General features: G+C 43.2%; 1 protein-coding gene across 9 annotated transcripts in view; it reads right to left on the bottom strand.

Moving 5' to 3' along the window:
* The window catches only part of zmp:0000001168 (signal-induced proliferation-associated 1-like protein 2), a 182821-nt gene that overhangs the window by 12795 nt on the left and 142261 nt on the right, over positions 1–27765 (bottom strand). For 6 of the 9 annotated variants that reach the window (XM_060912398.1, XM_060912400.1, XM_060912399.1 and 3 more), the window contains 4 exons: positions 25857–25989; positions 13419–13517; positions 10463–10544; positions 4090–4168 (listed from right to left, as the gene is read on the bottom strand). In XM_060912398.1, the coding sequence (XP_060768381.1) occupies positions 4090–4168; positions 10463–10544; positions 13419–13517; positions 25857–25989 (393 nt within the window). Of the gene's footprint in view, positions 1–3770; positions 3932–4089; positions 4169–10462; positions 10545–13418; positions 13518–25856; positions 25990–27765 lie in introns of all 9 variants that reach the window. The other 3 variants (XR_009651837.1, XR_009651836.1, XR_009651838.1) reach the window with 2 other exon arrangements.

Below are 27765 nucleotides of genomic sequence, written 5' to 3'. Positions count from 1 at the left end.
ACTAGTTTACATGGTATTATCATCAACCAAACAAAACAGCTTCATTACATATAGTGCTGAATTTCTAATGATTGCTCTTTGACTTATTTATTGGAAGACATGAAATAAAAGTTTCCTTCCTACACAAGAAATAGATTTGAAAATGGAAAGGAAACAATCTTTAAAGGTCCCATGGCATGAAATTTTCACTTTCTGAGGTTTTTTAACGTTAAAATGAGTTCCTCTGACCTTCTTAAGTCACCCCAGTGGCTAGAAATGTCATAATGTGTAAACCAAACTATGCCCACCCTTTGTCAACATTTGAGAATGTCGCATCAAAATGGCACGTTGATAGGCTCTTCCCTTTACTACGTCAGCAAGGGAGATGATCCCCACGCCCCCCCTCTGGATTCCCACCCACTGTATGGATTGCCCGCCCAGCTCAAAAGTTGCCACCATAGATACGTCACTTCAATTTTGTAGTGAGGAGACCATAGAGGACACAACAACATGGCACCACCTAAGCGAGCGAAACATGGAAATTGCGCTGTACATGGATGTGACAACACAGAAAGGAGTCTGTTTTTACTGCCGACGGGAGAGCCCCTGAAGACGCAGTGGCTTCATTTTATTTACTCCAATAATACGCCGTCGAGTCTACCTAAGACGGTGTATGTTTGTCGGAAGCATTTTCCTGATGAATGTTTCCACAACTTGGGACAGTACAGGGCAGGTTTTGCACATCAACTGTCACTGAAGCCTGGGTCCGTACCAAGCATCCCTGCCGCATCAGCCACAAACACCGAACAAGTAAGTGTGTAACTGTTAAGTCGTTTTGCCGTGTTTTAAAATCGGTGCCACGTTAGCCTTGCAATGGCTACATTAGCTGTGCAGCTAACCGCTTCCTGCAGTTAGCCAGGTACTCTGCGCTACAAAACCAAAAAGCACGCAGCATGCTCTGTTAAACTGAGTTTAGTCTGGAAATTGACTGTAACTTATGAGCTTATGTTTGACCATGCATGTCTTCTGTTGGATAAGCGATATGTTGCTGTAGTTGCTGCTTCTATCCTCTTTGGTTATGGAGTGCGTGTTCAAGCCTAGGGTATTATACGTTCGTAAACTACCACTCCGAACACTCTCACTCATGCCCACAGCTTGGTCAAGCCCCTCCCCCTCCCCCCATGGCCCGCCCCCACCTTCTACCCTTCCCCGCCTCCATGCTTCTCATTAGCAAAACGACGCACTGGGAAAAGCGCTGAAATGGGGCTTTCTCCCAGGAGGCTATATCTACGTGCCGAGGGTTCATTTCGAGAAAGGCTGCGGATATAACATCCGGAAACCTCCACGAGCCCGTTTAAAGCATCAACAAACCACCATGCCATGGGTCCTTTAATTAAAGTAACTATTTTTTTTAAATGTCAGAACGAAAGAATTGCTTCATGATGCAAAGAATGTGACAATTCACTTTATTAATAGATCAATTTATCCCACAAAATAAATCTAAAATAATAATTTGCATTATGAAAGAAAGAGTCATCAAACAGACAAACCGTGTTACACTAATGGCGACCAATAATGTGTTTGAGAACTTGCGACACCGCAGCTATCCTCTCACATTCCTCGTATGATTGCTGAAGCATTAACCTTTATGAAGAGTGTGTTGTGTAGTCCATGTGAGATCATGTGAACTTCTCTAGATTGATGATAACACAGCTGAGCGTTAATGATGAGTATGAGAGAGGAAGGAAGGGGGGTTACAAAGAGAGATTTTTTTTAAAAAGTGAAGACAGCATTGCTTATGTAGTCAAGACACATGATTATCGTGTTAGGGTTCAGATCTGATCAGACCCCGTCTTGTTTCTCTATGGAGGTTTCAGTCACACTTTAATCCCAGGAGATGCTACTGAAAGATCTCTGGAGAATTCTGGAGTGAGTCAATTGAATGTGAGATACCTTACTTCTAGCACTTGGGGTTTTTTTTTGGTCTATGATATTCCCTGTGTCCAAAATCACTCACTCACTCACTCACTCACTACTCCCTACTCACTATCTAGGGAATTCTATATAAAGGACTATAGTGAGCTCATTGGTAAAATGAAAAAAACACTTTCGGACACTACTCCGCCGCGCCGTTATTTACGTCATTACTGTCGCACAATTAAAACGTGTCAGATCAGTCAGCTGGTGGGTTTTCAAAATAATAAATACATATATATTATTTACCAGCTTACGGTCGGTCCGTATCGTGAAATACCGTGACCGAGGTCTTGAAAATATTGACCGAGGCCTCTGGCCTCGGTCAGTATTTTCAAGACCTCGGTCACGGTATTTCACGATACGGACCAACCGTAAGCTGGTAAATAATATATTTATATTTTTCTTTACCAAATTCTAACAGAAAATGAGAGCGCCCGAAAGGGAAACCATATTTAGAACAAACCTTATTCAGTTAGCGCTGGATACTTCTCTGGGAAGACGTGCGCGAGGACGGCTCGTACGCATCGTCATTTTTCTTTGTTGCGGACATGAAAAAGTTGCACAGCAACATGTTTAGTTCTTCGCCAGGTATGTCTTCCACCTTTCGACCTTCATTTAGATTTCAACAGAACTTCCCAAAGACATTGAGGTCGTAGGTCGTCTTTTTTGTTGTATTTTCTGCCCTTTGCTCCTCAATAAATTGCTGGATTTGCTCGGCGTTAGCAACAGTTACAGGTTTTCGGCTTTCTTCTGAAATGTTTTCTTTTATTTCGTCTTCATCAGGGTAGTAAAACTCGCTTTCGCTGTGAACACTGTCATTATCGCTATCCATGCTGTAAAATTAATGCTATTATACTGAGAAATGCGAAAATTAATTGCTACTATGTTTGTTGTTGTTGTGAACGAGCGAGTCGCCAAAGGTCCGTAACCGGGGTCCGTATCGTAGGATTCCGGACCGCTCGCGAGCCAATCAGAGTGTGCGGTTTGATGGAAACCGGACCGTGAAAAAATAAATGCATGTATTTTTGTGATAAATACATATTATACTGAACGCATTTCCCACATTAATCAATACAAAGTACTTTGTGTCTGCTGCATCTTTCAGTTCTTTTAAATCAAGGCTGAATACTTTCTTCTTTGCTGCTGCCGTTTATTAAATCAAATTTGAGGCTTTTGATCAGTTCCTCGCTCTGCACTGTAACTTTTATTCTGTTGTCTGCCATTTTTCTTTCAGTGCGACCGCAATGCATGATGATATATATTGCTTGGTTAGTGACCATCGGTTGTACACTACTTTTCACGATGCATTGTGGGATACTATGAGTCCACTATATAGGGTGTAATAATTCTCACTATACACTACAAAATGGCGACCTCACTACATAGTCCACTATATAGTGAGAAGTGAGTGATTTCTGACACAGCGATTATTTTACATTTTCTCCAGCTCTTATTCCCTTCTTCACTCTCCTTCAAATAAAATAATTGTTGACTCTTCATTCTTGCTCTCTTCAGTCGAGGTACCAATCAGACAAAGCGTATTACAGGATTCAGCTTGGGTTGCTTTGACTTTATCCTCAATATAATCTTGCATTCAGGACCTCCATTTGAGAGTGTATTCACTACAGACGTGGACTGATGATGATTTCAGATTTTACCCACACACCACCCTGCATGTTAGGAAAAAGCCCCTTTTACCATTTTTGCTTTCACAGGTTAAGAAGTGAAAGGTGTTACATGATATTGTAGGGTTGGTTTCGGTTGTTTTATTCAGTTTTTGGCATGACGGAGGAAAAATTTCATGCTGTACTTGCCTCGACTGCCATTGGTCGCTTAGTGTTGAGAGAGGGAGCCTGTCCCTCTGGCCATCTTCTCATCTCCTCTGTTCACCCTGCCCAATGACAAGACAGGTTTCTTTGGCTTGTCCCGCCCTACCTCTGTCATCCCTCAGTCTGACTGGCTCTTTGAAATAGCTCTGGGGTAGTCGAGGGTGAGGGATGGGTGGGGGGAGTTACATGGACAGGATGAGCGATAAGGATGGGATATTTATGGGGAAGTTCAAAGGTCACTGTGTGGGTGGGAACAAGGCACTCAAAGGGTTTCAGTGGGATTTGGCAAAGGAAGTGGAAGTACCTTTTGGAGGTCATCCTGTAGTCGTTTCAGCATGGCCTCCAACTGGGACACCTTCTCCTCCAGGTGACTGGGTGAGTCACTGAGAGAGAGAGAGAGAGAGAGAGAGAGAGAGAGAGAGAGAGAACAGTAATAAAAGGGAGAGGGCTATTTTTAGATGTGAATAGCAATGACTCAGTGGGATTTTTATAGTTTTTGCTCTGAAGTAAACGTCCATGCTAAATATGAAATGTATGCTTTCTAGTAGAATACTGTATTAAAGCTGCGATTCGATTTGAATGCTACAAAGCCCATACATTACCAGTGAAGTTATACTGATAAAATCAAAGTTACAATAGTGTGTAGCTTTGACCTCAGCTTAAAAAACTCCATTAAAATGTATGCATAGCATGATGCACAAACAGCACACAGTAATTCCAGTAATTAAGCAATATTGTGTTAAAGATGGGCGGCACGGTGGTGTAGTGGTTAGCGCTGTCGCCTCACAGCAAGAAGGTCCTGGGTTCGAGCCCCGGGGCCGGCGAGGGCCTTTCTGTGCGGAGTTTGCATGTTCTCCCCGTGTCCGCGTGGGTTTCCTCCGGGTGCTCCGGTTTCCCCCACAGTCCAAAGACATGCAGGTTAGGTTAACTGGTGACTCTAAATTGACCGTAGGTGTGAATGTGAGTGTGAATGGTTGTCTGTGTCTATGTGTCAGCCCTGTGATGACCTGGAGACTTGTCCAGGGTGTACCCCGCCTTTCACCCGTAGTCAGCTGGGATAGGCTCCAGCTTGCCTGCGACCCTGTAGAAGGATAAAGCGGCTAGAGATAATGTGATGTGATGTGATGTGTGTGTTAAAGATTAATTTACTAACACTGAGCAAGTGAACGAAATCGCAAAATTCGTATTACCGACATATAACAAAGAATCCTGTCAAGTTTCATGAAATTCCTCCAAAAATTGTGAGATGAGTTGATTTCAGAAGGTGAGTACCCTTCCAGGGACGGACGGACAGACATCGCCACGACATAATCCCCCTTCGGGCCTTTCAGCCAGCGGGGGATAACAATTGCGAGGGAAGTTAATTTCAATATGGGTATAACCAGGGTGCGATTTGTCAAAAAACCAGAAAGGGGGATTTTTTTTTTTTTTTAATCATGAAACGTCACAAAACTAAGGTAACAATAGGCTAACAGCTCAATAACATCCGATGATATCAAATGAATAACACTGTGGCAGCAGGGGCGTGGTCAAGCATTGGTCTGTGACAGGAGGGCGGAGTCAGGGAGTGGCAGAATCACTACACCTGTCGTTAATTAATGTGTTTGTGTGTCTTCCCAGTGACCGCGCCCTATTTAAGGAGAGAGAGCGAGAGCAGCGGGAGCTCTCTCCACAACTAGACGACTGATGTGTATGCGTGTGTGAGAGTGCAGATAGAAGCTGAAAAGCTGAATAAAAGCGAGTTGTGTGAAATCAGTTCTGTCCTGCCGTCCTTCTATCACAGACCGATGCCTGACCACACCCCCGCTGCCACAAACACTAAATGAAAACGAACCAGAGATAGTAAATTCATCTTCCTATCTCTCTGACTAAATACACGAACACTAACACACAACAAAGTTCGCATTGCTTGTCGCGGTGCTGTGATGTTTCTCTCCCTCCGGATTAAATGGACAGTGACTCGAAAATCACTAAAATACATGAATACTAAATGAACAGTTTGCTCTGATGGCGCAGTTCATGTGGCCTTTTCTGCTTTCCCGTCGGTGCGCTATCCGCCGCGTTTCGCCCTTCTTTAATCCACATTTCTGTGAATTTCTCAGCAGGGAAGGAACGCACGTCTGGCCCATTGACAGCGAGGAAAAGAAGGCTGTTCAGTGTGGATACATTCATTCTGTTGCGCTCATCAATAAGGATGTGATTCATGGCGCTAAATCCATGTTCACACTCTGGATATTGTTATTATCTACAATGTATCTATTTGCTGGGGACGTTCGTGAACATCAAAGCTGCCACTTCGGGTCATTTTGAAAGTGAGTGCAATGTAGACCATAGAAAACTGTGTCACAACATGCCTGTCATGTCAACTTTTTTTTTGGTTTGTTTGTTTTATTGACGGGGTTGTCCCCGAGGATTTTTTTTTCAGCAGAGATAAAAACCAGAGGGGGGGATGATCCCCCCCCAGCAAATCGCACCCAGGGTATAATGCCGCTTTTCCACTACAAACGCGGCTGAGCCGTGCCGTGCTGAGTCGGGCTGAGTCGAGCTGAGTGGGGCTGTTGGAGTTGCATTTCGACTACAACCGCGCTGAACCGTGCTGGCTGGAAGTGGGTGGACACATTGGGTGGAGTTAGCGAAAGTGGGTGGACGTCACGTCGTTAAGCAGCACAAACAGTGACATCAGTGAGCTTTTAAGCGGTAGTCTCACAACCCGAATAGTAAACAATAAACATGGAGGACATGGAGTCGTTAGTGTTGCTGGTCTTGGTGCTGTGGCTTGTTGTCACCGACAACGCCAACAGATACTGGCAAGAGCGTATAGATGAGGCGAGGCGCATAAGGCTTCAGAAATTCTCGTAATTCGTAATTCTTCTTCTTCCGGGTTTACGGTGTTTACAGATCCCAGCGTGCTCGCGGGGCGTGTGTGGGCATGTGAGGACACTCCTCCTCACCAATCAGTGCACAGGGGAGTGTCTGCTCACGCCCCCAGCCTCACTCGGCTCGGTTTGGCTCGCTTCAGCCCCACTCCAAAACGGTGCGAGTTTTAGGGGCTAAGCAGGGCTGAAGCGAGCCGAGTCGTGCTGTTTTTTGGTAGTCGAAACGCGAGCCGTGTCGGGCTGAAGTGAGCTGAAGCGAGCTGAAGTGAGCTGAAAAAGGGTAGTGGAAAAGGGCCATAACTGTCATATAACAAGGCCTTTTGCCAAGTTTGGTGAAATTCATCCACAAATTGTAAGAGGAGTTGATTTCAGAAGAACGTACTCCCTCATGAAATTGTCAAAGTACAAGTTATTTAATCAAGGGTCAAAACTCTGGTAAAAATTTCCACAAATGAAATTAAATCGCAATATGTGTATTACCGTCCTATAACGAGGCCTTTTGCCAAGCTTCGAGAAATTCGTCCAAAAATTGTGAAAGGAGTTGATGTCAGAAGGCGAGCACACCTTCATGAAATTGTCAAAGTACAAGATTGTTAATCAAGGGCCACAACTCTGGTAAAATGCAACCGAATTGAACAAAATATCAGTATGCGTAGTACTGACATATAACAAGGTCTCTTGTCAAGTTTTGTGAAATTCCTCCACAAATTGTGAGAGGAGTTGATTTCAGAAGGTGAGCACCCTTCCTGGGACAAATGGAAGGAAATCGCCATGACATAATCCCCCTTCGGGCCTTTCGGCCAGCGGGGGATAAAAATTACTATGAATTGTTATGAGAATTCCTACATCTACATCTACATCGTTCAATGCTATGAGAATAACTAGATTAAAACGTTTTTTGATTTACAAAGTTACACTATGATGTACTTTATAGTAGTAAACCTTGTAGTTATTGTTTCAGTTCAAATGTGCACAACTGAAAAAAAGAGTACAAAAACTACTGTATAGACTATCCTTAATTATTATTAATTAGCACAATATCAAGTCAAGCAGTGGCGTGCACAGATAGACACGAGGTGGTGCTCAAGCACCTGCCCCTCTGCCCTCTGTCCAAAAAAAGTGCCCTTTTGAATTTTTTTTTTCACAGTTTACTGAGGCCAATGTCGACATGATCTTTTAGAAAAGCCGCGGCATTAAAAGCGTGTGTGAAAATAATGTCCCGATGTGTGCCCCCTCCGCACACACACCGGACCTCTGTCTCTCTTGCTCTGTCACGTGAACAAGCGTGCAGTGCATTCAATGTGAGGTTGCAGCAGCATAGCGTCCTGGAAGCCACGGCCTTGCCGTAGCGCAGACAACACATCGGGCAGTCAGTCAGCTCTTCCCCTGCCCCACCAGCCAGGTAACACATGAATCGAGTGAAAATGTATTGTTTGCCCTCTAAGCCCAAGCTGTAATTATTTTGTCGTGAAGTAGCCCGTTGCATACAGAAACAACTGCACATGGCAGCCTTTGCCAGCTTATTTGCTCCCTTTCCATATGGAGAAACAAACTGAACAACATTTTAAATGTAGCCTAAACCACTGAGGCAGCCCCACTCTCCATCAATTCCGACCTGTTTTTATAACATGATTAAGAATATCACGTTATGCTAGTATGCACGCCGTTATGCAAATAAAGGAGAGCTCCGTTGAGCCCATTGAGTGTGTATATTTCGTTACAAATTTTAAGATGATCTCACGGAAATCTGTGAATAAACATAGTCTTGAGACTCAAGTCAGTGACGGGAAGATCAGACTTTATCAGACTTTTTAAAGATGGAACTACAGAAAAATACCCAAAACTTTGATATGATTAAGAACACAAGAGGAGGGTTAAATCTCAGACTTTTATAATAAGGTGTTCCGCATGCGCAAAAAAGTGCCCTTTTTCCCCCCAGAGCACTTGCCCCCCAAAATGTCTGTGCACGCCGCTGAAGTCAAGTAGGCATTATTATCATTACAGATGTAATATTAGGAGTGAAATATACAGTAGTTCCCCCAGAATCAGAGTGCAACATTTAATATGAAACAATGACAGAAAAGAGGATACAGTGGTGCTTGAAAGTTTGTGAACCCTTTAGAATTTTCTATATTTCTGCATAAATATGACCTAAAACATCATCAGATTTTCACACAAGTCCTAAAAGTAGATAAACAGAACCCAGTTAAACAAATGAGACAAAAATATTATACTTGGTCATTTATTTATTGAGGAAAATGATCCAATATTACATATCTGTGAGTGGCAAAAGTATGTGAACCTTTGCTTTCAGTATCTGGTGTGACCCCCTTGTGCAGCAATAACTGCAACTAAACGTTTGCGGTAACTGTTGATCAGTCCTGCACACCGGCTTGGAGGAATTTTAGCCCGTTCCTCCGTACAGAACAGCTTCAACTCTGGGATGTTGGTGGGTTTCCTCATATGAACTGATCGCTTCAGGTCCTTCCACAACATTTCCATTGGATTAAGGTCAGGACTTTGACTTGGCCATTCCAAAACATTAACTTTATTCTTCTTTAACCATTCTTTGGTAGAATGACTTGTGTGCTTAGGGTCGTTGTCTTGCTGCATGACCCATCTTCTCTTGAGATTCAGTTCATAGACAGATGTCCTGACATTTTCCTTTAGAATTCGCTGGTATAATTCAGAATTCATTGTTCCATCAATGATGGCAAGCCGTCCTGGCCCAGATGCAGCAAAACAGGCCCAAACCATGATACTACCATCACCATGTTTCACAGATGGGATAAGGTTCTTATGCTGGAATGCAGTGTTTTCCTTTCTCCAAACATAACGCTTCTCATTTAAACCAAAAGTTCTATTTTGGTCTCCTCTGTCCACAAAACATTGTTCCAATAGCCTTCTGGCTTGTCCACGTGATCTTTAGCAAACTGCAGATGAGCAGCAATGTTCTTTTTGGAGAGCAGTGGCTTTCTCCTTGCAACTCTGTCATGCACACCATTGTTGTTCAGTGTTCTCCTGGTGGTGGACTCATGAACATGAACATTAGTCAATGTGAGAGAGGCCTTCAGTTGCTTAGAAGTTACCCTGGGGTCCTTTGTGACCTCGCCGACTATTACACACCTTACTCTTGGAGTGATCTTTGTTGGTCGACCACTCCTGGGGAGGGTAACAATGGACTTGAATTTCCTCCATTTGTACACAGTCTGTCTGACTGTGGATTGGTGGAGTCCAAACTCTTTAGAGATGGTTTTGTAACCTTTTCCAGCCTGATGAGCATCAACAATGCTTTTTCTGAGGTCCTCAGAAATCTCCTTTGTTCGTGCCATGATACACTTCCACAAACATGTGTTGTGAAGATCAGACTTTGATAGATCCCTGTTCTTTAAATAAAACAGGGTGCCCACTCACACCTGATTGTCATCCCATTGATTGAAAACACCTGACTCTAATTTCACCTTCAAATTAACTGCTAATCCTAGAGGTTCACATACTTTTGCCACTCACAGATATGTAATATCGGATCATTTTCCTCAATAAATAAATGACCAAGTATAATATTTTTGTCTCATTTGTTTAACTGGGTTTTCTTTATCTACTTTTAGGACTTGTGTGAAAATCTGATGATGTTTTAGGTCATATTTATGCAGAAATATAGAAAATTCTAAAGGGTTCACAAACTTTCAAGCACCACTGTAAGTACAATGAGAAATAATGCAAAGTCAACAAATAGATTAAAATTATAAAATATCCAATAAACAATACAAATTACACTTGCATATATGAGTTGCTGCTCACCTGTCTTTAATATCCTTTAACTTGGCGTCTGTCTGCGTCACTGTGTCGGCTCCTGCCTGAGTGCCATCACCGGCCTTTCGATCTGAAACACATTATTTCACTCTTATTACCCACTTGCTAGCAATGAAACAAATACATTCATGAAAGTCTAATAATCCTGAAGCATTCAGAAAATTCAGACATATTTACTAGTAATAATCTGTCTCAGAAATGCTCCCTATTTTTTTTTTCTATTAACAGAAATATAACAAATTTGGTTATACACCAGTGAGCAGCATTCATGCTCTTCACACTTTAAACGAAAAAAGTGCTTTCCTTTTGCGCTCTATTAATTACATGCAGTATGTATATAAAATATGGATGTATTACGTCCAACATCCCTGACTGTTGTAACTACAATAATTAACCCTGTTTAATTAACACCACTAAAACTACTAAATTTCAGCGCAATATTAAATATATAAATATGGCATGATGAAATAAATTGCCCACACTTCTGCAGCAACTGCCAGTAGCAGTCACAGTGTTTTTCACACTTTCTGGAACTGTCAGTATCAGACAGTCCTGGCTGCTCATTGTTGATCTGTGAGGCTTGTAGTTCATCATGTTTAGTCTGCCTCTCCATCATTATTAAGAGCTGCTGCATACAACTGCAATCAAGTGAAATTTCATAGGCTGACGGCAAATACAGGCTGACAGTTTGGGCGAAAACAAATTAACATGATTATTAAGACTACCTCTAATCATAACATTCATTCATTTTCTATACTGCTTATCCACTGAGGAGCATGGGTGGGCTGGAGCCAATCCCAACTGACACTGGGCGAGAGGTGGGGTACATGCTGGACAAGTCGCCGATCTGTCATGGGGCTAACACAGACAGACAGACAGACAGACATTCACACTCATTCACACCTACGGGCAATTTAGAGTAGCCAGTTGACTTAAACCGCATGTCTTTGGACTGGGAGGAAACCGAAGCACCCTGAGGAAACCCATGCAGACACAGGGAGAATATGTATCTCCACAGAGAAAGGCTCTGGTTGACTGGCCGGTTCAAATCCAGAACCTTCTTGCTGTGAGGTGACAGCGCTAACCACTGCACCGCCATACCACTCTATTCGTCACATCCATCCATCCATCCATCCATCCATTGTCTGTAGCCGCTTATCCTGTTCTACAGGGTCGCAGGCAAGCTGGAGCCTATCCCAGCTGACTATGGGCAAGAGGTGGGGTACACCCTGGACAAGTCACCAGGTCATCGCAGGGCTGACACATAGAGACAAACAACCATTCACACTCACATTCACACCTACGGTCAATTTAGAGCCACCAATTAGCCTAACCTGCATGTCTTTGGACTGTGGGGGAAACCAGAGCACCTGGAGGAAACCCACGCGGACACGGGGAGAACATGCAAACTCCGCACAGAAAGGCCCTCGCCCGCTGCTGGGCTTGAACTCAGGACCTTCTTGCTGTGAGGCGACAGTGCTAACCACTACACCACCTTACCACCCTGTTCGTCACAATACATCTCAATATCTTTAAACGTTCATGAAAATTCATCTGTGTTGCTAAAAGACATAAATGATGGTTTCTTTAAACTTTTGATCTCAACACAAAGAATTGAAAACTCACTTGGGAATTTTCAGATCCAGCTGGATCCTTCTTCAGCCATGTTGAACTGTGGCTAAGAAGTGACGTGACAAGCTTTGTGTAGATCTCCTGAAGTTGCCCTTCCGGAGAGCTACACAAAGAGATCTAAACCACCCCCTACAACACAAACTTGGGCTGATTCGGACTCTGTTTCACCGGGCTGAAACTGTCATCACGGACAAGGAGGACCTAAGAGAGGAGATCGACCATGTGTGTTTAGCCCTTCGGAACTGTGGCTACCCCTCCTGGGCCACTGATAGGGTGAAACAACCTACGCAGAAAACTACTGATACCGTATAACATCAGCCAGTTGTGGGAACAAGCCTGTCACGGGGAAAAGCAAGGGTCTTGCCATTATACCTTACGTGAAAGGCCTATCGGAGACTCTTAGGAGGATCTATCAAGCCAAAGGTATCCAGACATGTTTTAAACCGACCAACACACTGAGGCAGATACTCATTGCATCCAAGGATAAATCTAAGAAAGATAAGACTATTAAGCCGGTCTATCTTATCCCACGTGCTTCTTGTAAGGATTCTTATATTGGAGAGACTGAGCGTGCCCTCAAACAGAGGTTCAGGTGTCCTAGCTCAGTCAACTTCTCTGAGGTGTCATACCACATACGCAAGGCCTGTCCTAACCACAGTGTCAATACTGAGGATGTTAAAGTGCTAGACAGGGACCACAGGTGGTTTGAGTGTGGTATTAAGGAGGCAATCCACATCCGTGCCCTGCAGCCAACCTTCAGAGATGGGGGAGATATCAACTTCCAGAGATCTACACAAAGCTTGTCAGAGTGCATGTGCGCTCTGATGCCATTTCTTTTTTTAAAGATTTTTTGGGGGGGCTTTTTTCACCTTTATTGGACAGGACAGGAAATGAGTGGGAGAGAGAGAGAGACAGGGAGGGATCGGGAAATGACCTCGGGTCGGAATCGAACCCGGGTCCCCGGATTTATGGTATGGCGCCTTAGCCACAACGCCCCCCTGATGCCATTTCTTAGCCACAGTTCAACACGGCTGAAGAAGGATCCAGCTGGATCTGAAAATTCCCAAGTGAGTTTTCATTTCTTTGTGTTGAGATCAAAAGTTTAAAGAAACCATCATTTACATCTCAATATCTCATTAGATTATTTTATACTGAAAGTTTCCTTAAGCCTAGAACTTGCCTTGATCCATACTGCACATTTTACCTGTAATTAACTCAGAATGTATGCCATTATTTTTGCCTACCCTGATATAAGCCTAATGTCTCAGAGAAGATCATCGTTTGCTCATTGTCGTCTTTTATATTTCCTGACCTTCTCGTGATAGGGCTTCTAGAATATTCCTGCATGCTGTGGCCAGGTCAGATATAGACTGCCATTCCTCTTCTGATGAATCTGTTGTTTCTGAAAGAACTAAAACAAAACACATCCATTGTTCAATAACACAAACATAGAGCTTTCTCAATACAGACAAATCGCACAAACACGTCAGCATGTAATATTTCAATGCCGAAAATCTAAACAGTGACGAAATAAATCCAGCAGGGGGCACTTCAACTTTACTGGTCTAGCTGCCATGGCAAAAATTACACAAATGTCTAAGAGCATCATCCGAGTGCCCTCAGATCCACATATTTATCCTAACAAAAGCTATAAGCATGAGTGTAAGACGCCAAACATGCATGAGTCCAGAGAAGTGTGTCCGGCCTGCAAAAAAAGAGCCCAGGGACACAGCAGATGGTCAAGGCAGAGTCTCTTGATTCGAGGAAGGGTAAAATCCTCTCCCCCCTTTTACCCCACCAAGCCCCCATCTGTCCTCTGGGTCTGGGGTGGCAAAGAGCAAAATGGGGAGGAGGGGAAGGGGCATCTCCAGCTAAACAAAACTGCAGGATGGAAGGAAGAAAAAATGAAAGCGGAGAAGACAAAGAGGGAAGGACGGGGAGAGGAAGAAATGAGTAAGGAGAGAACAATATGGGGGTGTTAAGGAGGAGAAACAAAGAAGATGCTGAAAGGCACAAAGCAAACAATATGGGCTGAATAACACCAGAATGTTTTTACGGGGTGACTGGCATTGTTCTGCTCCAAGTTGCTGTTTGGGCTCAAAAATACACAGTGTGCAAAGATTGCAGGCTCCATTTACAGCAATTAAGAATGACTAGCACTATTATCCCAAGCCACACATCTGCACTCGGTGCTTTCAGGCATGGACACTATGCTGCGACACACCATACATACACTAAGAGAGAAATGTTACCATGTGATATTAGACTTTTCCTGAAATTTGCAGAACAAAGTAGCATGCAGGGAGGAGCACGCATGCAGTTGAGCAAGCTACCACCAGAGGCTTATCCACAGTCTCTCAGTATGAACAACAGGATAAGCATAATAATCCAAAAACAATCACCTATATCCTGAACACCACTGAAATTTGTTTCATTTGGTATCTTCTGCACTTTGTTTTGGCTTTACAATGCATATGGGTATATACAATCGCTGGTCACAAGAACAATTGTACCCCAGCTCATTCATGCAATTATCCAATCAGCCAATCATGTGGCAGCAATGATAAAAAAATAAAATCATGGCGATACATGTCAAAACCTTCATTTAATGTTTTCGTCAAACATCTGCATGGTGAGAAAATGTGATCTCAGTGACTTTGTGTTAATGCCAGGTGAGCTAGTTTGAGTATTTCAGAAACTGCTCTTCTTCTGGGATTTTCACGTACAACATTCTCTAGGGGCGGCACGGTGGTGTAGTGGTTAGCACTGTCGCCTCACAGCAAGAAGATCCGGGTTCGAGCCCCATGGCTGGCGAGGGCCTTTCTGTGCAGAGTTTGCATGGTCTCCCCGTGTCCGCGTGGGTTTCCTCCGGGTGCTCCGGTTTCCCCCACAGTCCAAAGACATGCAGGTTAGGTTAACTGGTGACTCTAAATTGACCGTAGGTGTGAATGTGAGTGTGAATGGTTGTCTGTGTCTATGTGTCAGCCCTGTGATGACCTGGCGACTTGTCCAGGGTGTTCCCCGCCTTTCGCCCGTAGTCAGCTGGGATAGGCTCCAGCTTGCCTGCGACCCTGTAGAACAGGATAAAGCGGCTAGAGATAATGAGATGAGATGAGACTGTGAAAAAACAACAACAACAACAACAAACATCCAGTGAGTGGCAGCTCTGCAGGCTTAAACACCTTGTTGATGAGAGAGGACAAAGTATGGCCAGACTGGTTTGAGCTGACAGGAAGGCTACTGTAACTGGTATATAACTGGTACATTTTTACAACTGTGGTGAGCAGAAACGCATCTCAGAATGCCCAACATGCCAAGCCATTAGGCAAAAGACCACATAAGGTTCCACTCCTGTCAGTCAAGGACAGAAATCTGAGGCTATAGTGGGCATAGATTCACCAAAAGTTGACAGTTTAAGATTGGAAAAAGGTGTATCCAATTTTCAACTGTCCAGTTTCGATGAATCTGTGCCCAGTGGCTAGTCATGAAACACAAAGAGCAGTCTTTCTACTACACAGGATCCATCTCAGGTCAACATATCCATATCCTCTGCCATGCCTGGCCTTTACAACTAGGAGACAGTCACAATCAATCACGAATCAGCAACACCCCTCCTAGCACCACCACATTGAACACTGGCACTCACATGGACTACGTCTTCTGCTGTTTATGGTTCTGACTCATGCCTGTGCTGCAAAGTGGAGCTCAAACCACATCATGAAGTTTTCTCATGACAGCACCGTGACCAGCTTCATCAGAAACAATGATGAGTCAGCATACAAGGAGGAGATGGAGCAGCTCACAGACTGGTGCAGAGACAACAGTCTATCTCTCAAAGTCAATAAAATGAAAAAGATTACTGTTGACTCAGGTGGGCGCCGGAATGATCACTGCACTGCACATCAATGAAAACACTCAGGGAGAGTCAAAGTCTCTAAGTTCCTTGGTGTGTACATCATAAGACCTCATTTTGACCCTTTAATAGCACCAACTCAGCCAAAAAAAACCAAAGCCAATGGTTTCTTCACTTCCTTCCATCCTCACCACTTTCTACTTGGGGACAACAGAGAGCATCCAAATATGCTACCTAAGATCTGACAGAAAATTGTGAGAACAGTTGAGAAGATCATCAAGGTCTCTCTACAAACCACTGATACGTACATCAACTTCAAGCAATACATCAACAAGGCCACCAGCTCTCATGGCCTCTTCACCTTATTTGGCAGAAGGTACTGGAGCATCCATTTCACCACTACCAGATTTCCCTTAGGTGGTCAGACAATTCAACATACTGCCCACAACTCCCACCCTATAAGGATCACATCTTTTATCTCTTTTTGATCATTTGGCAATTCCCACCCACTAGCCAACTGTCCCATGTCACAGAACACCTACTAACCAGGAAGGGTGAGAGCTAGCGTGTTACCTCTGAGACCTTCAACATTACAGTATTATCTCATGGACTGTATCAGGCTCTCAGAGACATGAGGCTATGGGACACGTTTTTCTCCACTTAACTTGTTGCTTCTGGATCCTTTTTACCCCTGATACTGCTGCTACAGAGATAGGTCTTTAATGCATCACTGCTACGGTGACAATTTTTCCAGTCTAACTGTTTCCTCTTTACACTGGCTTCCAGTCACATCTTGGTATCATCAACCCCACAGTTACGCTCAGGTTGTTCTCAGTTATACCATATAAATCCATATACAAACTGGCAGGACTATAGTGCAACACACAACATTCCAGCACAAGTGAAACGAAAATGATAAATGGTCTTCAAAATTTTAAACAAATAAAAATCTGAAAAATGTGATGTGCATTAGTATTCAGCCCCCCTGCGTCAATACTTTGTAGAGCCACCTTTTGCTGCAATTACAGCTGCAAGTCTTTTGTGGTATGTCTCTACCAGCTTTGCACATCTAGACACTGAAATTTTTGCCCATTCTTCTTTGCAAAATAGCTCAAGCTCAGCCAGATTGGATGGAGAGCGTCTGTGAACAGCAATTTTCAAGTCTTGCCACAGATGCTCAATGGGATTTAGGTCTGGACTTTGACTGGGCCATTCTAACACATGGATATTCTTTGATCTAAACCATTCCATTGTAGCTCTGGCTGTATGTTTAGGGTCATTGTCTTGCTGGAAGGTGAATCTCCTTCCCAGTCTCAAGTCTTTTGCAGCCTCCAACAGGTTTTCTTCCAGGATTGCCCTGTATTTAGCTCCATCCATCTTCCCATCAACTCTGACCAGCTTCCCTGTCCCTGCTGAAGAAAAGCATCTCCATAGCATGATGCTGCCACCACCATGTTTCACAGTGGGGATCGTGTGTGCAGGGTGATGAGCAGTGTTAGTTTTCTGCCACACATAGTGCTTTGCATTTAGGCCAAAAAGTTCAACTTTGGTCTCATCTGACCAAAGCACCTTTTTCCACATGTTTGCTGTGTCCCCTACATGGCTTCTGGCAAACTGCAAACAGGACTTCTTATGGCTATCTTTCAACAATGGCTTTCTTCTTGCCACTCTTCCAAAAAGACCAGATTTGTGGAGTGTATGACTTATAGTTGTCCTGTGCACAGATTCTCCCACCTGAGCTGTGGATTTCTGCAGCTCCTCCAGAGTGATCATGGGCCTCTTGGCTGCTTCTCTGACCAGTGCTCTCCTTGCTCGCTCTGTCAGTTTAGGTGGACGGCCATGTCTGTTTGCAGTTGTGCCATACTGAATGATGGATTGAACAGTGCTTCTTGAGATGTTCAGAGCTCGGGATTTTTTTTTATAACCTAACCCTGCTTTAAACTTCTCCAGAACTTTATCCCTGACCTGTCTGGTGAGTTCTTTGGTCTTCCTGATGCTGTTTGTTCTTCAGTGTTCTCTAACAAACCACTGAGGCCTTCACAGAACAAGTGTATTTATGCTGAGAGTAAATTACACACAGTAGGACTCTATTAACTAATTAGATGACTTCTGAAGGCAATTGATTGCACTGGACTGTATTTAGAGGTATCAGAGTACAGGGGGCTGAATACTAATGCACACCACATTTTTCAGATTTTTATTTGTTTAAAATTTTGAAGACCATTTATCATTTTCGTTTCACTTCACAATTATGTGCTACTCTGTGTTGGTCTATCACATAAAATCTCAATAAAACACTTTTAAGTTCGTGGTTGTAAGGTGGAAAAATGTGAAAACGTTCAAGGGGTATGAATACTTTTTCAAGGCACTGTATACTGCAAACGCAAATACATAAAAGTGAGATAAGTGCAAAATATACAATAAATGTACAGAACAATAAACGCATAATACAACGCTTCCTACCTAGACAGCAGGGCTTTACATTAACTTTTTTGCTCACCGGCCACTGTGGCTAGTGGTTTTCCCGAGTCACTAGCCATTCAGTCTTTTCACTAGCCACAATTTTGTTGCCAGGAAATCGAAATTTTTTATTCACCATGATATGTTAAAGTTCGGAAGACCTAGATTTAATTATGAATGGCAGCGTATAATGTATCTCTACAGTAGCACTTGTATTCAGTGCTGTTAAGGTCGCTCCCTATATGAAAACATGCAACCAATTCAGACAAAAATATAAACATAGTATTCTGTTTATTGAACTCAAATTCAAGCCCCTTACAATATGAAATATCGTATAATATGAAAAATAACATTCAGTACAACTGAACTGATTCTAATATTAAAAGTCCAATTCAAAACATTTATCACTGAAAAACATTTGATGTTTTGATATGCAAGTATTATGTGTATTATCAAGTATTATTATGTATATTATGTATTATCTATTAATTGTGTGTGTGCGTGTGTGTGTGTGTGTGTGTGTGTGTGTGTGTGTGTGTGTGTGTGAGAACATGTGTAGAGAGAGAGAGACATTAAATGTCCTCATTACATTCATCATCAGATGAGTCTGAATGGTCCATGAAAAATGGTCTTCGTGACCTGAGGCTTCCAGCAGGCCGTAAGTTGATAGCTAGGGCGGGATCAACTTCTTTCCAATCGCGTGAACGTTTCTAAACATCAGCTCCATCCTCTCCAGCTCAGCCGACTTCATGACAGCCAGGGACTTGAAAGCAATGCTATCCTGTAGTGACCAGCCGTCTTCGCCTGTTTTGATGTTATACTACCGATGTATGCATTTGACTTTTCGTGGTCCTTTATAGTTTCGAGTTTAAAATTACTGGTGCCTGTCTTTGCCAGACTTTCTACAGTCTTCGCAGTACAGGGTATTTTCGGTTTTGCTATGAACTAGCCAGTCTCGCCTGAACTTCCATTTGTCATTGAACTGTCTTATCTTCCTATTAGCGCCTTGTTCATCTCCATGGCCGTAGCCAGCTCTGAGGCCCCCGAGGTCCGGACCTCGGTCATTTTTAAGAGCTGAAAATACATTTGTACGCTATATATTCAACTGGATAAAAAAATAAAGAATAACATTAAAACGTCTCCGTAAAAAGTGCATTGTTAATTATGTTAAACGTTGATTCTGTCTTCTGTGTGTGTTTGGTGCGCGCAGCTCGGAGACCAAGAACACAAAACCGAATGAGCGCGCGACTCGGCGGAGGAACGCAGTGCAGGAGACACGGGGTTTCCATGGTAACCATCAGCGCACTTTCATCAAGCTGTTAAATTTACATTTTTGAAGCAGCACAGTTTTGTCCTCATTGCTTGGGCCAGATCAAACCATTAAACAAGCTTAAATTATTCTTACTCTTGCCACATACATGATTTTTTTTTTCAAAACTGATGATATTCAGTTCAAACACCATTAAAAGTAATTTCAGGAATAGATCTCTTGTGTGGTGTGTAATTCACCCCTCTCATTTAAATAAGTCAAATTTTTCGGCACGCGCTTTGCGCATCACGGACCTTGGCGATTTTAAAATCCTGCTCCGGCCCTGCTCATCTCTGCCCCTTTTTTCCTGAGCAGCAGGGTTTGAAACTCCAGCTATATGCCGCCATATTGTGCGCTTGTCAGTCGTCAGCAGCTTTGTTGCTTCGTTCATTAACCGCAGGTTACCGTATCATTGATTTTATCTGAGATGTTAGCGAACATTCTAAACAATTCTAACATGTTGTCAGAATGTTTATGCAGGTGCTCATGGGAGTTGTAGGTGCGTAATATTACATTGCAACGCGTTTATTATATCAGATGCCGTCAGAGAAAACTACAATAAAAATATATTGTCATACCACAGAATAAATAACCCGCCAAAGTGGCTAGTGAGACTAAAGTCATTACCCGCCAAAACCAAATTTTACCCACATTTGGCGGGTGGGTGGGTGCTAATGTAAAGCCCTGCTAGACAGGTATATTATACATAATTACCATAATAATATTACTCTATCCACATTCACTGGACATGAGCAATCACATGCTCTGATTGGCTACTCTACTACTAGTAGACCATGAGTAGAGAAAAACAAAATGGCGGAGCGTGTTGCTGAACCAACTGAGGACGACATAAAAACTCTGCTCGAAAACAAAACCCCCCAAAAATACAAAAAAAGCAACAAAATATGGAATAAAAGTATTTGATGGTAAGAACGTATTTTTTTTAATTGTTCAAGAATTATTATTATAGCATTTTTCACAAATTGCTACTGTCATTTCGCCGGGTTGTTTACATTCTAAGTGGAAATTATTTTGTCGGACTGTGGGTGGTAGAAATGGGCAACTGGACTTGCTTGAAGATTCTTGAAAAAGTTTCACCTCTCGTCCAAAAGGCTTCCTCAGTTCTGTCTAACTAATAGGGAGTATCAGATATTTATCCTCTCCTGGATCAGAATCAGAATTCTGATGACCAGCTCATCTAAGGTGTCATTGAGGCATCATGTTGGTGTGGGTCACTGGAGGCTGGGTGTGAACGGCGAGTCATTAGGGTGATCAAAGGATTGTCCGTTAGGGTGATCAATGGCAATCTGACTCTCTCTGTCCTCCTGTGAGTCACTGAAAACAGTTGGGTCCTGGCGTACACCCAGCCGTCTGGGAAGAGTGTCCAATACCACCTTGTAGATGGTTGACAAATGATGTCTTAGACCCCCACCTCTGTTCAGTGATGGCCATTCCAGGTTGACAAAAATGGCTTCTTTAACTCCTCGCTCATACCAACGATCCTCTCTGGCTAAAATGCGTACATTACAATCCTGAAATGAGTGTCCTTTGTTGTTAAGATGAATGTAGACAGCCGAGTCCTGGCCTGAGGAGCTGGCTCTCCTGTGTTGGGCCAAGCGCCTGTATAGCGGTTGTTTGGTCTCCCCAATATACGAATCCGTGCAATTTTCACTGCACTGAATTGCATACACTACGTTGTCCTGTTTGTGTCTGGGTATTCTGTCCTTAGGGTGGACCAGTTTCTGCTTCAGGGTGTTACTGGGTCTGAAATGTACCGGAATGTTGTGTTTGTAGAAGATCCTCCTGAGTTTCTCAGATAGACCAGAAATGTAGGGAATGACAATGTTCTTGCGTTTGTTCCTGTTATCATCCTTGTCAGTTATGTTCCTTTTTATGCTCTTTAGGAAAGCCCAGTTGGGATAACCGCAATTCTGAAGTGCTTTCTTGATATGATTCTGCTCCTTCTCTTTTCCCTCTAATGTTGTAGGAATGTTCTGAGCCCTGTGTTGCAAGGTCCTAATGACCCCCAATTTATGTTCCAGTGGGTGGTGAGAGTCGAAAAGTAGGTACTGGTCTGTATGTGGGGGTTTCCGGTAGACCTCGATACGAAGGCTTCTGTCTTGTCTAATGTGTACATCACAATCCAAGAAGGTTAGATTATTCCCACTGAGCGAGGAGTTAAAGAAGCCATTTTTGTCAATCTGGAACGGCCATCACTGAACAGAGGTGGGGGTCTAAGACATCATTTGTCAACCATCTACAAGGCGGTACTGGACACTCTTCCCAGACGGCTGGGTGTACGCCAGGACCCAGGTGTTTTCAGTGACTCACAGGAGGACAGAGAGAGTCAGATTGCCATTGATCACCCTAACGGACAATCCTTTGATCACCCTAATGACTCGCCGTTCACACCCAGCCTCCAGTGACCCACACCAACATGATGCCTCAATGACACCTTAGATGAGCTGGTCATCAGAATTCTGATTCTGATCCAGGAGAGGATAAATATCTGATACTCCCTATTAGTCAGACAGAACTGAGGAAGCCTTTTGGACGAGAGGTGAAACGTTTTCAAGAATCTTCAAGCAAGTCCAGTTGCCCATTTCTACCACCCACAGTTTACTATGACCTGGATGATTGAGAATCTTCACAGACATATTTTGTCAGATGTTTTGTATGAGGTTTTTATTTATCGAATTTGCAAAAAATAAAAATAAAAATATAATGCCTTTATTGTCACTGCACAAATGTACAACGAAATTTAGTTCATCATAGGAGAGCAAAGCCACTGCATACGTATGTGCCACCACTCTTGGACACTTCAGCCCAAGGCTGTCCTATGTTAACCTGCATGTCTTTGGACTGTGGGGGAAACCGGAGCACCCGGTGGAAACCCACACAGACATGGGGAGAACACGCAAACTCCACACATAAAGGCCCCTGTCGGCCACTGGGCTCAACCCCAGAACCTTCTTGCTGTGAGGCGACAGCGCTAACTACTGCACCACCATGCCACCCACACAGCAGTCACCTCTGGACCCACAGCCACCACTCATCAAACTGAAGTCATGGTCATCTTCGACCTCAAAGGATGACAATGATGATCATCCCCTCCTGCTACTATCGACTCGTACAAGTGCTCTTTTTTTTATTGCTCTGTTTCTCAAAATCCATTGAACGTGGACATAATAAAACAGTTATTCCATTCAATCTCGTCGTACATGGCTTATAGTTGAATCGGTGCTACGCGCCTCGTCGTCTATCAGTTCGTGTATCACTCAATTTCATGTAATAACTGTTAAATATAACTTGCTGGTTAAAACCCTTGTATGGTGTTGGGGTCTGTGGGACCCGTTTTCATTTTTTATCAAAGGAACAATGACACGATTAATTATTTTTTCAAACTCAGACTCATTGGCCTTGGCTCATTTTCTGTGAAGAACATATATCAGAACACATTTTCGATGACTGCACACTGTACATCTCTCCTACACATTTATATTACATACAGGATGTTCGGGTCCACTGGACCCGGGGCTAATAAAAGTGTGTACCTTCACTCTGTCCTCCTCCTGTCTGGGCCTGCTGTTAGTGTGTGTTTTGTGTTTCTGCCCCTGCCGTTCAAGCACCGACACCTGTCTGCTCTCACATTCCTACACATTTTACCCTCTGTCTTGCGGGAACCAAGACAGAAGTTCCCATAAATTAGGGGCAGGACAGAATAAATATAGCTTTTCCAATGTGGTTCCTTATCACAACTGATCAAGACGGCCAAAAGATTCTCTTGGTGGACTTGCAAATGATTTTGGAAGAGAGAGAAGCATTTGATGATGATGTAGAGGAAGACGTTTCAGAACGTCAGGATCACATTTCTGAAAATTCAGAGTCCAACAGTGACTTTGAAGAAGAGGATGAAATGGAGCATCAGCCAGTCCCAAAATGAAGATGAGCACGGGGATGATGTGTTGTACAGACTGACATGGTTACTGTATGTGTTCAGCTTGTGTTGTGTAAACTGAACTGAATGGGTTAAATTTCGAATGAAATTCAAATAAATAAAAATCAGTTGTTATGAAAAACCTTGCTTCATTTGTAAATTTGAAGATAAACATCTTTTTTTCCCACTCATATCTTGACTGTAATTGATTTTCTTTTCGTAAAATTACATTTTATTAAAAAACAAACAAAAAACGAGTAGCACTTTAAAAAAAAAAAAAGTAATCTAACAAAGGTAAAGGGCAAATATTAACCATATTTGCTGTTTACACTACCGTTCAAAAGTTTGGGGTCACCCAGACAATTTTGTGTTTTCCATGAAAAGTCACACTTTTATTTACCACCATAAGTTGTAAAATGAATAGAAAATATAGTCAAGACATTTTTCTGGCCATTTTGAGCATTTAATCGACCCCACAAATGTGATGCTCCAGAAACTCAGGCCAAGTTTACATTAGACCGTATCTGTCTCGTTTTCTTCGCGGATGCACTGTCCGTTTACATTAAACCGCCTGGAAACGCCGGGAAACAGGAATCCGCCAGCGTCCACGTATTCAATCCAGATCGTGTCAGTTCCGGTGCTGTGTAAACATTGAGAATACGCGGATACGCTGTGCTGAGCTCTAGCTGGCGTCGTCATTGGACAACGTCACTGTGACATCCACCTTCCTGATTCGCTGGCGTTGGTCATGTGACGCGACTGCTGAAAAACGGCGTGGACTTCCGCCTTGTATCACCTTTCATTAAAGAGTATAAAAGTATGAAAATACTGCAAATACTGATGCAAATACTGCCCATTGTGTAGTTATGATTGTCTTTAGGCTTGCCATCCTTCCACTTGCGAGTGGTAAGTGATCTGCGCTGGGATCACACACACAGCGGCTCAGTCCCGAATCATAGCTTGTGCACTTCACTCGCGCGCTGTGTGAGCTGCGCAGGGCCGGAGTGCGCACCCTCCAGAGGGCACTCGCTGTTCAGGGCGGAGTGATTTGGAGCGCAGGATGCCTGCGGAGCCGAGCGTATCCGTGTATTGGTGTTGCTGTGTGCAGGCGAATCGTGTATTGGTGTTGCTGTGTGCACACTAATCGTTTTAAAAACGTTAATCTGATGATCCGCTGATGCGGTCTAATGTAAACATGGGCTCAATCTGCTCAAAGGAAGGTCAGTTTTATAGCTTCTCTAAAGAGCTCAACTGTTTTCAGCTGTGCTAACATGATTGTACAAGGGTTTTCTAATCATCCATTAGCCTTCTGAGGCAATGAGCAAACACATTGTACCATTAGAACACTGGAGTGAGAGTTGCTGGAAATGGGCCTCTATACACCTATGGAGATATTGCACCAAAAACCAGACATTTGCAGCTAGAATAGTCATTTACCACATTAGCAATGTATAGAGTGGATTTCTGATTAGTTTAAAGTGATCTTCATTGAAAAGAACAGTGCTTTTCTTTCAAAAATAAGGACATTTCAAAGTGACCCCAAACTTTTGAACGGTAGTGTATGTTGCTTGTAATTGGGGTGAAGTAAACATCTGTTAAGTATTTAAAATGTAAAATTGTTTTGAATTTAAAGCACCAAAATGCAGCGGGTCCACCAGACCCACCAACACTGTCTGAGTAGCAAAAATACGAACGCCACACAAGGGTTAAGGGCTAGTGGACGAGGAAGCCTACAGAAACTATAAAACGCTTATGAAAATTGTAGGCTTCCTCTTTAAAATCATAGAAGGCACATTCTAGCCTAGAATGGGGGTAAGGACTAACGCATTAAACGTGGATGTCTGACTAGAAACTTTTTCAACTTAGACTTAAACAGAGAAATATTTGCCAAATATATCAGATCCCAAATATGCTCCAGACTTTGGGGCCTTGGTGTAATATCGTAAATTGCTTTCAAGTTGTTCTGCAGTGATGGGGTCTGTAGTCAGTAGAATGTTGCGTATTATAGTTGCAAGTTTGAGCACCAGTGGAAAAAAGATTACAAAATGAAGCTGGGAGAAGGTTGTGGTGATATGAATACATAATAAAGCTGGCTCTCAGAAAAGTATTTATGTTGTAAATCTCAAGAATGAAGAGCTATATGGAAGAATGGCAATGCTTGACACATCCCCTACGTTTCAGCAGCACTTACTCTTGGTGATGGAGTTATGGATGCTCAGTGCTCTGGAGTTCCTCTCTGCTCTGGAGTTCCTTTCCATACTTGCTGAGTGAAGAGGAGCCTCACTCCCTGATGGTCTCTCCTCACCCACCACATCTATTCCAATCTAGAGAGAGAGAGAGAGAGAGAGAGAGATAAAGTAGGTGTTAAAATAGGTGTTAAATCCTGACAAATGCTTTCTGATGAGTAATGATCTCTGTGACACATAGAGGCAAAGGACAGTAGGAAAGAACAGGAAAGAGGGGGAGAGCAGGTAAGAAAGATGGTTCAAGGGCTAAGAACTGAAGCAAAAAAAACAAAAAAAAAAACCCAGAGGACGAAGTGGGAGTGAGAGAGAGGGAGCAAGAGGGTGAACTGTATGAAGAGGAGAATGGGAGAGTGGGAGAGGGAGTAAGTGTGTTTAAAGCTCTGAGTTTAAAAAGTTTGTCGAATGAATCACATCCTAAATATAGATTATTTATAGACTCTCCTGTACGAGATTTGAGAGTTTTATCTCATGATAAAACATCAGTAGTGCGTGTTGTGTAACACAGCGCGTCAAGCTGTGCACTAAGTATTCATTAAATACACTAAGTAACTTTAAAAACGCACATTGATAAAACTTGCTGAATTCGTGCTGAGTTTATCTCAAGAAGAAAAGAAATATATCACAATGGAAAAATAACTTCGTTCCGCCCGAATAAGTTCCAAATCTGTGCTCAAATCAGAATTTAAGGGAGTTGTACTCAATAACGTACAATATGACTCGGGTAGTCAATGACGTGGACAGGCTTTAATTTTCAAACAAATTTTGCATTACACTGTACACACACAATCTTGCCTATAAATACCCGGGGGAAATGATGGGAAAATTGTCATTATTGAAGATGCCACGCCTAAGCCAAAATCAACGTGAACAGGCCATCGGGATGTTGCGTGCCGGAAGTACACAGACAGAGGTCACCCGGCACTTCGGTGTTCATCATTCGACCATTTCCCGTTTGAGTCAGCGTTACAGACAGACAGGGAGCACCGGGGATCGTCCACGCCCTGGTCAGCCTCGAGTCACGACGCCAGTTCAGGATCAGCACATCAGGCTAGCTCACCTCCGTGACAGATTCCTGACACCCTCAGTCACTGCTGCTGAGACCCCTGGACGACACAGACCCAGAATCTCCAGCATGACAGTCCGAACATGGACCAACTGTCACTTTGAATTTTTTTTATTGTGAATTAATTCTTGAGTTTGACAATAAATGTCCTTTATCGATGTTTCAAGATGTGTGTGCATTACATACAATATCATAAATTTCAAATATATGCATGGATCTAAAGTGATATCGTGTTGAATTCCATTGTGCGTTTTTAAAGTTACTTAGTATATGAGGACGAGTATAATGAACCACTCCTCCCACTGTTATAAATATAACATCCAAATATAACCTCTTTAAAAACAGAACCTAATGGCAGATTACATGAAAGAGGAATTCCACAATGCCACGTTTGCATGGACAGCGTGTATTTATTTCTTCAAGAGCAAGGCTTCTTAACTGGTTTTGCCTCACAATCCCAGTGTCTTTTTGTCATTTAGCTGCAACCCCAGAGCCGGCCCGTGGCATAGGCAATATAGGCAAATGCTAAGGGCGCTGCGTCCATCCAGGGGCGCAGAAACGGGGGGGAGAAAAATTATGACTTTCACTATTCTGAAAACGAGTCAGCATTATAATGTCTTAGCCTAATTTAATTGTACAGCAAAGCATGTAGTCAGGCGGCACGGTGGTGTAGTGGTTAGCGCTGTCGCCTCACAGCAAGAAGGTCCTGGGTTCGAGCCCCGGGGCCGGCGAGGGCCTTTCTGTGTGGAGTTTGCATGTTCTCCCCGTGTCCGCGTGGGTTTCCTCCGGGT

This window comes from Neoarius graeffei, chromosome 28 (genome assembly GCF_027579695.1).
Source record: "Neoarius graeffei isolate fNeoGra1 chromosome 28, fNeoGra1.pri, whole genome shotgun sequence".
Taxonomy (NCBI): Eukaryota; Metazoa; Chordata; class Actinopteri; order Siluriformes; family Ariidae; genus Neoarius; species Neoarius graeffei.
Note: the sequence above shows the minus strand (reverse complement) of the source record. Positions and strands in the feature narration are given on the sequence as shown.